This window comes from Macrobrachium rosenbergii, chromosome 55 (genome assembly GCF_040412425.1).
Source record: "Macrobrachium rosenbergii isolate ZJJX-2024 chromosome 55, ASM4041242v1, whole genome shotgun sequence".
Classification (NCBI taxonomy): Eukaryota; Metazoa; Arthropoda; class Malacostraca; order Decapoda; family Palaemonidae; genus Macrobrachium; species Macrobrachium rosenbergii.
Window position 1 is genome coordinate 64,491,927 of NC_089795.1, and position 12,744 is coordinate 64,504,670.

At 34.7% G+C, this 12,744-nt stretch overlaps 1 protein-coding gene across 7 annotated transcripts in view; it reads left to right on the forward strand.

Moving 5' to 3' along the window:
- The window catches only part of LOC136835342 (potassium voltage-gated channel subfamily KQT member 1-like), a 924,117-nt gene that overhangs the window by 907,193 nt on the left and 4,180 nt on the right, over window positions 1-12,744 (forward strand). For 4 of the 7 annotated variants that reach the window (XM_067098724.1, XM_067098723.1, XM_067098719.1 and 1 more), the window contains 2 exons: window positions 12,101-12,257; window positions 12,439-12,561. In XM_067098724.1, the coding sequence (XP_066954825.1) occupies window positions 12,101-12,257; window positions 12,439-12,561 (280 nt within the window). Of the gene's footprint in view, window positions 1-12,085; window positions 12,258-12,438; window positions 12,562-12,744 lie in introns of all 7 variants that reach the window. The other 3 variants (XM_067098718.1, XM_067098721.1, XM_067098720.1) reach the window with 1 other exon arrangement.

Sequence of the window (12,744 nt, forward strand, 5' to 3'; positions counted from 1 at the left end):
CCAAGTGGAGGACAACAGGGAGATTCTGAAGGAAGTGACCGAGACCTAAACACCATTATGTCTACCAGGTCGCTCCAAGGGGCTACCAATGTAAAGGTCAGCTTATTCAATGGATGCCCAGTGTGCAATGATTTACTGTCAAGACTTTATCTGCGTCTGATACAGCATGCAGAATGAAAGTGCTTACAATAAAAGTATAGATGGAGACCCAGACTACTCAGTACAGGTGACACTGGTAACAAACAAGAACATGGTAGTGAGCGCTTCCACAATTAGCTGCCAACCTTGCCAGCAAAACCAAGGTGTGGCACCAGAGCATGGAAATCTTTTTATATCATGATAGCTATTCTTCATGTCACCTTCACCAATAACCATTCAAAGAAAAATACTCTTCATTTGCACACCGCATATTGTAGAAATGTATTCTCCATACTACATACATTAAAATTCCCCATAACTAACTGGCCAACAAAACCCCACCATATATAGATTTTCAAGTATTGGCAGAGAACTGTTTTAAATACAATCTAAACTGGCAATATTGACTGATAAAGTTTGATTTTAAGGTCTACTAGAACCGAAATCAGTTTCTGACAAGAAAGACTCCTTACTGAGACTGAATAGTGACAACCTGAATAAAAATTCTGTTTGAAAAGCAGCTTTTAGTGCAACCCAGATGCTCCCTTGGTTGACTCTTTAGTGTGACTATAAACTAAAACCACTTGTATAATATTCCATTTGTCCGCCTCAATTAAACTGCAAGTGAGGTCCAATGCAAGTCATCAGATGAAACTAGCACAAATAAGGCTATCCTGTAAACAAGTATTTAATAGACATGGGTATGATCCTCTATGAAAGCCATGGTGACATGGCCAACACATATGGCTTGTCCACAAGATTCCTGGTGAAATCCAGCTAATACCAAACTTACAGAGAATGAAGGAATAAGGCATCAGTACCTCGTCATACAGGAAGCCACCTCTTGGGGATTGAAATACATGTAACATTACAACGACCGAAAAAAGCTTTTGCAGTATTGCACACTTGCTTTTCCTCCCTTATATAAGGCAGTTTTTCTACTTAGTTTCATAGTTTGAGAAGCAATTATCATTCCATAAAATACTCACTGCTTAAATTCACGAGTACAGGTACTTCATGTATTTTTTTCGTTATGTTTTAATTCTTAGGAATAAAATAGTAATGCCATGCAGATATGTCTGCTTTTATTAAAGTTCAGATACACAATATCTGTCCCAATAATGACACTGTAGCAGACAATCATTAAAGCCACATTACACTGGTTCAACTAAAATTAAAAGAAACGATTCTGACTTGCAGTTAGTAACTGCAGACCTTAATTTAACCCTCCATGGACTGTACCTCGTTTTCCAAGGACGTTTTAGTCGTTAGTCTGTATATTCACGGAATTTTGGCAAAGATTGAGGAAGAAATCAATTACTACAAAAAAAAAAAAAAAAATGCTGTCATGCCTGTGAGAACTCGGTCAAATGGTATTTTTTTTCTTTTTAATTATTCCCTTAAATAAACAAATTTTTTTTGTTACAGCATTACTTTACAGACAAAGAGACATCCATAAATCAAAATAAAACACGGCAAATATTATATGACATAATTTAACTATTTCCACAACAAAATACGCGGCCGTTTATGCTTTCTGTTCGGCAATCCATCATAAAATTCAAATTCTCTTTTACAAGAATAATATACAGTCATTATAGACCTCCTAAAAATTTTGTAGGGTAAACTGTAAAATGAACGCGTAATTACTGCGCCATTATCGTTTTACGATTCATGTCATAAAAATGAGATAAAGCTTCCGAGGACCCCCAAACCCAGCAATCATGTAAAATATTTTCTGATGTTTATTTTTTAATGAAACGATAATATTGATAATGCAAAAATTACAAAACAGTGCCGGAAATTGAGTCATGTACTTGAAAAATAAATACTAAAGGGAAAGATTGGGAGGAAAGAAAACTTAAAAAAATTAGCAGACGGCAAAAACACTAAATCATAAATCACCATTATTACCAACACATTATATATCGGTATCATAAAATCAAGATCTAATAAATTCAGAGCCAAGTAGTACCCAATTAATGTGTTCTGGAGCTTTATTGAATGTTCAAAGGCCCGTCGATCTTCACCTGCTTGCTGGAATTTCATTTGAAAAGTAATTTTAATGGATAAGCAAGTCACTTCAATTAAAGTGTAAATTCTAATAATGGAAATCCATAAGGGGGCACAGAATCTCGTGGAAAATAAAAAACCGGATTTGAATAAATCCTCTTAAAGTAAACTACAACTAAACATACAATTTGCTACGAAAATTATTGTTCTGCAATGCATCTGGGAAAGGTTGAAGCCATAACTTGTATCCACGGAGGATGGAAGTACACAGTATATGTAATCGCTACTGCGTTTCAGGACAAGTGAGTGAACTCTATCACAAAAAGGATTTTTACATCACGCTCAACATGGTACTACAGTAGAACGCATCTTTTTAGCAAAAGGCAAATACGGCAAAAAAAAAAAAAAGGAAATCAAAACTAGCACAAGAATATCTGTTCAGTGGTGAGTGCTTTCTTGCCAGTAAACAATATTAAAAATTAAAGCTGCCCATTGTACCAACTCTTTATCTTAAAAATTCTTTTACAAACGTAAAAATTCAACGTGATACTGAGTGAAAATACATCTGGTTACTATTACATAATGCCCGATGCTGCGATAAAAACGGCAACTAACTTTCAACATGAATATAGCTTTTATTACCCTATTACTATTACTTTGGTTACCTTATGTAAAAAAAATATTACGCAAACAGGTCGCTGCAGATGTAAATACAAAAACAATAAGTTAAATCCACGTTAAACCGTTATAATTTCGATCTTTTAAACGATACCTGTGTGCCTTCCATTCAATATACTTGATATGAACGGTAACAAAACAAGTACAAATATTGGTTAGATTATCGTTTACTTGGAGTCAATTTGGGATAACGCGAGGTGAGAATTAAAACCGTGTATTAATTGATTTGTTTTATATTTCTACATGGCAGAAACTGTCGTTCTGGAAAGGTTTGCAACTGGGATATTTGATACGAAATTCTGCAAATATATTTACAATCTCCGAGGCATATTTTCATAACTCCAAAAAATGCTACAGGGCTCCAGTGATCACTCTTACTATTGGCAGCGGGCGAAGACTGCACTTAGTCTACACTACTATAGTTTATAGTAGCTTAGGTTAACAATGAGAGAGAGAGAGAGAGAGAGAGAGAGAGAGAGAGCTGTAAGGCCGCTGGTAACCAACGTCTGAAGATTAAAAGGGCCAATTTTACATTGTTCATAATTATTTGTATACGTCATCAAATCTCTTTCTCTTTTCATATTGGGTGAAACAATGTTCTCATTCCATCGTAGTGCTAATTATATGATTAGCACTACGATGGAATGAGAGCATTGTTCCACCCGCAGATCAAATCAGTTTGAAGCAGTTGTCAAGTTTATTACAGTCATTAGTTTTTGATCCCTGCCCCAACCTCATTCACAGGTCGTGGGAGTCTGCCTTAAACTCAAAAGTATTTTGCCGACACGCAACTGTAAATAACTTTATATTGATAACTTGTGTAATGAATAAAAAAAACGACACACGATTCTCATTTCCATCTACTGACTACAGTTACGTGGCATCAGCCATGGGACTAAGTGGCATCGATAGGAATGGGCCGAAGTAAGCCCCAGTGGTGAAGTCAAAACTGAATATGGCCAGTGAAGACTGTTTAATGGATGTGCCTAATGGAGGTGGCTGGTGAAGGTAACCAGGATTACGTACAAAGAGCATATGCGTCTACTCGAAGGACAAATATGCCGAGTTTGCAGAAGGCTAAGGGATAGTTTTAGTTTTAACATCTGAGGAAGGGCTCGACCCAAGCAAGGGGGTATCCCCTTCCCAGAGGCTAGAGGAAGGATTCTCCCAAGGACAGCCACCAGCATCAGAAGTTTGGGAACATGGGATGGTGTGAGGCAAGTATGAGGCACAGACCAGCCTCCCCTCCTTATGCCCCCTGGCAAGGTGGGTGTTTTATCAGCCCAGATACTGGTAGGACAAGAAAAAGTGCTCACCCTCCTAGATACAGGGGTGGGCGCCTCCCTGTTGGAAGGGGAGGGGGGAATTCCCCTGAGGGAGAGGGGGGGGATTCCTCCCTAGGAATCAAGAGCATTTGGTGTATTCTGGGAATAGACATTCAAAACCTTGAGAATCAGCCAACTGACATTAGTGAGACAGATGGCACCTGCCCCACTAACCTTAGAAATCAGCTGATGGACAGGACAGACAAGAGAGAGAGAGAGAGAGAGAGAGAGAGAGAGAGAGAGAGAGAGAGAGAGAGAGAGAGAGAGAGAGGATTACTTGAATTGGAGATTGAAGTTAAATGGGTGAAACAGGAAGCTCAGAAAGGGGCATTCCTGCAGATGCATGCCCCGAGGCTAGGGAGTATGGTTGGAAGATCGAGGAATTAAATGAAGGACAGAGAAAAAGGAAGGGTGGATTATTTGACAATCTTGCTGTGATCAATGAGGAATCAGCATAATGGCCTACTTTCGTAAATGTACAGCTTATGATATGTTTTCTCGAGGAAGAAATACAATATTGTTGTTATGAAACGAAGAAAAGAGAATATTTTTCCCACTGTATTCTTCCCTTCCTCTCTGATAGATAGAATCATTGCAGCATTGCACATAAGCCCGTACATGGGACATTTGTATTAAACAATTTTCAAAAAGGTTTTCCAGCTTCTAATCCAATAAAACGTGGCAAACAAATGTAGCCTTCACATATAATAATATCAAAAGCATGCTTATATAAAATAGCCCCAGAAAAGACAGCAATATTGTATACAAAGTTCCTTGTATGGATTGTGATTTATTTTACTTAGGTCAGACCAGTAAAGAATTAAATATCAGATTAAAACAACACAAGGATTCAGTAAGAAGAGGTCAGACTAATAATGCTCTATTTTTGCATGTAAGTGAAAAGTCCCACTGAACAAATTGGATGCAAAGCAATGTAATATTATGAAGTAATGAAACTATTTTCAGAAACTTGTTGGAATCTGTTGTGATTCACTTGACCTGGGAGAGGAACTTAAATTTAAGCCAAGGACTATTTTCTTTTGACCCTGTAATAAAACATATGTTCCAGAAGGACTTGAGAGACAGAAAAAAGAGGATAACCACTGAACATTCTGTGACCTCCTAACCTTTTTGTATTCCCTTGGGACTTATACCCACCATATATAAATGCCCTTGTCTCTGTATATCTTTAGTTGCTGTGACCATGTCTTGATAATGAGACAAAAGTACTTAGTATCTCAACTGTTCCACTTTTCCTGTACGGCTGTATCTTTGTTCGTATAATCATCTCGTTTTTACCTTATGCAATTTAAAATCAAACATATACACAGTATATATATGTATATACACAGTATATATATATACATATATAGTATATATATATGCTGTATATATATATATATATATATATATATATATATATATATATATATATATATATAAAATTCTTACCACACCATGATTTATATACATCCATGAAGATACAAATCGCTCAATGTCTAATTCAAGCTACTTCAGGAATATCCCCGATGGGGAATTATCACCGAAGGGGAATTTTTCTTTTTTTTAATGATAAATGGATCGGTACCGCTGGGTCTCGATCCCTCGACACGGTACCTCCCAGCGACTTCGTTCGAGGGTCAAACCATTGAGCCACCAAGAGAGGTATAAGTTAATGATGAATCTGCTGTACTTATTTACCCATCGAGAGCGGGGAAATCGTACGTGGCTTTGGCATTAACCCACCTCCACCATGATAGCTCATTGGTACATTTGGAACACGCAGCTCTTATTGTGAAATTTTTATCACACATCGAATGGAGTCGCTGGGAGGTACCGTGTCGAGGGATCAAGACTCAGCGGTACCGATCCACTTATCATTTTAAAAAAATTCTCCTTCGGTGATAATTCCCCATCCGGGATATTCCCGAAGTAGCGTGAATTAGATATTAAGCGACATTCGTAGCTTCATGATATATATATATATATATATATATATATATATATATATATATATATATATATATATATATATATATATATATATATATATTGTACATATATACACATACTCACAGAGGCGAGTGTACACTAAGTTTTTCTGCAATGTAGGAACATGTCCTCAGATTTCTTTTATTTCATGTTTACTTGCACAGAAAATAATTGCTATTTAACTGGGTAATGTCACCACTTCATTTGCATTCAGTTTCTACACATATCAGTCTTCAACACTATCGTGATTTTCAAGAAAAATATAGTTTTTGAATAGAATTTCTAACTTAACCCGGTAGAGATATAATGCTACTTTCGATTACCTTTACTATAAATCAACTTAAATTTTTTTGATGATGACTACGATAGAAATCATGGGACAAATAACACTTACTTCTACTATAGCTAAGAAAGAAAACCGTGACACCAAAACAATTTCCCTTGAGGTCAACAAAGTGGAAATTCACGTGCACCAAAGACTGATTCTTCTACAGCCGTGCAGTGAAAAGGCAATGTAACCATAAAATGAGCTTTATATATTACTGAAGGTACTACCAACATGGCAGTGAATAATTTTCTTTTCCATTCCTTCAAGATGGCAGGAAGTGTTCTGTCATTAGTCTGCATTCGAAAAAGTACAGGTTCAATTGTTCATAACAGTATAATTTCATTTAAAAACCAAGGATTTAATATTCGGCATAGAATGAATATCAAAAGCTGAAAACGTTACAAGGGTATTTATACAAATCCTGCGAGAAAAAGTTTGGGTGTCAGTCAGTCAGAGAGCAGAGAAATGGATTACTGAGAATGACAAGCCAGGTAGGGGATGTTGATGGTTAGGTAGGAATGGGAGCTCTCTCTCTCTCTCTCTCTCTCTCTCTCTCTCTCTCTCTCTCTCTCTCTCTCTCTCTCTCTCTGTCCAATCATATGGCAGAGTAGTGATCCTTGGAACGTTTTCCATGGTCATGGAGGTGTTTCAATATGAGTAATATGAATAAATAATCATACTGTAAATAAACAGATGAATTTTTCTTTTTAACATATCAAGCACCTAGAATGGAGAGATGCAGGTAGTTTCTCCCGTAATCCAATATTTCCATCGTCGCTACTAGTAGTTCTATGAAGAGATTGATGCCCAGCTTCTCATGGCAGTGCTGCTTGATGGTATTGTCCTGAAGGTGGCTAGCCTGTCTCATCAATAGACACATCCAAGTCATCCCAATTGCAAAAATGTGATGTCTGTTGTACTTTTACCAGGGGTTACTTTCCGTCATTCATCATTATTGTTTGATTTCTGGTTCACATGGTTGCATACAATACGTTTATAACCTTCTTGGCATTCTCCACTGCACCAGTCGGGACGCTACCCGTAGCAACTCGAGCAGGACGCCTAACATAAATAACAGAAGGAATGCCCAACAGGTCACAAGTAGATATATTTACATAAATAACAGAAAATAATAAGTAAAAGTTTACATTATCATATGTAATTAAATGATTAAATTAAATACCGTAAAGTAAAATGAATAAACAGCTACATACATTAATAAAGAAAAGAGAGACTACTAGAGTGTACCACCAAGCAAGGGAACCCAAGCCCAAGACTAGAAGGTCTTGGAAAACGGGTTACAGCACAGCCCAAGGCTTAAAAACTTTTGGAATGTGACCAGCAAACAGTGTAAGACTTAAAAACTTTTGGTATGTGACCAGCAAACAGTGTAAGACTTAAAAACATTTGGTATGTGACCAGCAAACAGTGTGCAAGACAACTAAAGATTAAACCAAAGATGACCCCAATGTGAAAAGCAGTAGTTCAGCCAGTCCATTTGGTTGATAAAAGCATAACTATAAGCAGGATGTGTTGAACCATATATATCGCTTAATATTGAATTTGCGTTTGAAAAAAATAAATACAAAAACATATATATCATAAGTGAATCCATCAGCCACGGATTCGAGTCCATGCCTTTTAGGTTTTATCACAGATAATTTTGACTATTCAAATTTAGGCTCACTATTTAGAATTCAAATCAACCCATATCCACCAATGATATTTATTGCTACAACGTCTGTAGCGGTGTTCTAGGCTAATGTTAGGGACGATTTCGGCAGGGTGTTGATCCATGAATCAGCAGTCGTAAGATAAAAGTGGTAGTGACTATTGTCTAGTTTTTTCTTAAGCCACCCTTCATCACGAAAAGGCTTATTGTTGGAACATTTAAAATGGGAAACGTAATAAAATAACTTCCCTTCTCACTAATTAACACCCATTTCCAAATTTAAAATGACTGGTAACTCTTAATAATTCTTACCATTAGATGTTACCTTTTACCTTTACTTCGGCCAACGCTTACTTTATATTTACAATACCGGTCAAATTAGGCCAGACATGATCACCTTTTAGCCTTCAATGAACTGTCTATAACTGATTTCTTTTATTCCTTCCATTAAAACCTATATTCATTTTATAGCTGCAATATGGAAGTTAATGAATTCGCCTTGTGTTTCATTCTTAGTCTCTGCCTTTAAAGTATCGACAGGACAAAAACACTGTTAATTCGTTACGATGACTTAATTATATATATAAATATCATATCTGTTTGGAAAGAGAACCAAGGTATTTTTCAGATGTAATTTCAAACCATTGTGCTATTTAGATGCTAAGGACAGAGTTCTTCTGAGACAACAACCAATTCAAAAATTGCTTTACATACTTCCTTAAAAAGCTATTCAACATGAAATAAAGTATAAACTGTCTTTATCTTGAAGAAAACTACATTCACAATGTGTCTCATAAAATTACAAAACAACACGGTTGTAATTCGACTCCCATAAAATAATAAAACATGGCTGTTATTAGACTGAGAAAATAATAACCAACTCAAGGAGATAAAATACATTTACAAACATTATTAAATCTTATGAGAAAGTTAGTTGGGTTGGCTGCCATTAGCAGAACAAGTACTTAGCGTATTTGCCATACAGTGTTGCTATACCTATACAAGATATGGTCTCAATAAAGTGGGTTAAAAACTAATCTAGATCCAACAATGCAAAAATGAAGGAAAATTGACGTAAAAACCTCTCATGTTGTTGTACGATTAAATGCCATTACGACTGTCAAATCATTGAGGCCATAAAAAACTCGATGTCTTGCTATGTAGCGAAAAGTTACATAACACTGAATCTATCACTTCAAGGTTGTATAACAGCAATTGTTGGTATTCACAAGGCCTGAGTCAACGAGATGAAATTCTCAGACGACACGACGTCCATACTCTCAGAGACGAATGTTATTTCTTGTAAATGAAAACCGAATAAGACTATTACGGAAGACCCAAATTATCAGGCATCCTTAACTTTATAAGCTCTCTTAATGTCTGAAGTCAAACAACCCAATCTGTCCTTGCAGGAGCCACTATACAGACGTTCCAAGTAGAACAAATAAATCAACAAGATATTACATAAGTTCGTATTAGTCACTTTTATCCCATATGAACTGCCACCTGAAAAGAATTTAAGAATCCTCTAAAGTAGGAAATGAAAAAATTCCAAAACAAAAAATAGAATAATTACATTCTCAATTAATTATGCAAAGTATGTCAGAAACGCAAGCTATCCTAAAACTCTAATTCCACATCTGGGAGATTTTCTTTACAACGAGTTCCCTGATAATTAAACATTAAACATTTCAGTGATTTTATCAAAACTAAAATATTTGCAAAAAACGATATTATGATCATAGTATATATATATATATATATATATATATATATATATATATATATATATATATATATATATATATATATAATATATATATATATATATATATATATATATATATATATATATATATATATATATATATATATATATATATATATATATATATATATATATATATATATATATATATATATATATATATATATATAATGTATGTATGTATGTATATGTATATATATAAATAGGGATCTTCATTTATAATTATATATATACATATGTATATATATATATATGCATATTTATAGGTATATGTATATGTATATATATAATTATAAATGAAGATCCCTACTTATTTACCAGTCATGCTGTTTGTATTCTAGAGTTAATTTTGACCATTCATATTTTTCTTTGATAGTATTGCCCACGTCATGTGTACATATATTCAACGAAACCCAAGTAGTTATAAAACTATTTCTTACATAACCTACCTATTGGAATGATTTACTGTAATACCTGCATCATTCATGTGACTGACAAACCAGATGAGTGCAGTGGTGCCGTTTCCTGTTCCAATGACAAACTTTTACTTCATTATTTTGTATTGTCATCTCTTTGCTAAAAAGCCTTCGTGCTTCTCATGCCATTTGAGAAAAAAAATGTCATGGAGTCCTTTATCATTTACATTCCTCTTCTTTCACCTGTGAGTAGAAATTGCAATGAAAGCAACAGCATATATTAATATTTTTTTTGCATTTTCCTCTCTCATCCTATTTGCATTTTCTGAAAATAGAATGCTAGGAAGTAGATCTAGTAGATCCTTACTCAACCGCAGTTTAATAACACTATCAGCAGTAATACTATCAGCTAATAACCACTATGCACAAGTATTCTAGTATTCTTTGTGCTGCAATGAAATACTCTCAATAAAAATTTTCTGATTTTACAAATCTCCTTGCTCTTATCGACCCTATTTCATGATCTTTAAAGTTTCAACAGAAACCGATTTCATTTGATCCCGGGAATAACAGAGATTGAAGCATGTATACATATATAACATATGTATATATATATATATATATATATATATATATATATATATATATATATATATATATATATATATATATATATATATATATATATATATATAGCTTTTGAGAAAATTTTTTATGGTTAATAAGGTTAGGATAATTTCAATTAGAAGCAATAAAAACTCCAGGAATTAGTAAAATACTGATAAGGTAATGATCCGAAAAAACGCATAATAACTCTTAAATGTAAAACATGAATTCACTTTAATTAATCGCCTTTAAATAAATAAGCTATACTGTTTATGTTTTTTATCAAATTAGATACCCTATAACACTTGCTTTAGGAATTTATCAGCAGTGACATACAAAGCCATTTCAGTCCTCATTGTGTCACAAGAAACACTGCCTATTTCAAGAGTATATATTTTAACAATTAAACATGAGTTTTGCATATCCCACATCATTAATAAAATTCGCAAATGAAAAGAAAGTCTACGGAAAGAAAATAAAAACTACAATTCATCGTTTCTAATTTTCTATTCCAAGCTTTGTAAGTACAGAAACGTTTCACTTTAAGCTGCGCTTACCTAGAAAGTAGAAGTGCAATTCAGTCAAATAGAATAACTACGCAATATTTCCAAGCGTGAATATTAAGTCTGAAAATATTAAAAATTCCACTTTCGATTCTCAGTTAACGGTTGGATCTAAATTAGCACTGTTTTCCAAGCATAAGAGCTAATGGCATTCTGTTTCATTCCAGCTAACTATTCAATCTGATACTTAGTATATCTGCTCTGAAATTACCAATAAACAACAGATACGAGAAAATCATAACACTAAATTACTTAACTCTTTAGCAGGTCTATGTTCAGCCATATCCTAAAAAATTCATAGTTAACAGTATTGTGTATTGTGCAATGCTATAAAATATAGCTGTAACATATATTCTTATCTTTAGCAGTTCACATATCAAAGGAATATTAATAAACAGGTATCTCAGTCACCATTGTATCCGATTTGAATGTATCCGGTTATATATTCCAGTTGTGTCAAAATACCAAATCCCTAATGTGTCCACTCACACCCAAGAACCTTCTGTGTCCTTTGGTCAGTAGTATTTCCAACTTTGCCCTGATCTCTCTGTCCCCATGCATGATATTTTGAACTCACACACTGTAGGGCTCTCCTCCACAGGCTGACGGAGGCCCACCGGAACGCTATCAGAGCCATAAGGAAAATCAAGTACTTCGTTGCAAGGAGGAAGTTCCAGCAGGCGAGAAAACCATACGATGTAAGAGACGTTATTGAACAATACAGCCAGGGACACCTCAACATGATGGTCAGAATAAAGGTAACGGGGGGACAACAAGTAGCTAAGTAGACTAATAATGTTTGACGTTTACATTTATGAACGCAAAATGGATAAGAATAATTCATATTCCAAATCTATATTCAAGCGTAAAAAATTCCTGACCGTTGGTATCCTTCATAAACAATATCTAATGATGCATTCGACATACTTTTTTTAACAGGAACTGCAACGAAGACTGGATCAGACACTTGGTAAGCCTGGAAGTTATCTTGCAGGTATCGACAAGTCAGGAAATGTCAAGCCTATGACCATAGGAGCTCGATTATACAGAGTTGAGCAACAGGTAAGAATCTATAAAAATCTAAGAATTCACAGACCTCACAATGCATTCGAGAAATCTTCTGGTTACAAATTTTGACCAAAATTGGGACAGATGACTTATTCATGCTAACACTTTCTATAACATATCAATGGACATTTCTTAGATTGGTAAAACTAGAGCATGTTTTCTTTTTTATTTTTTTAT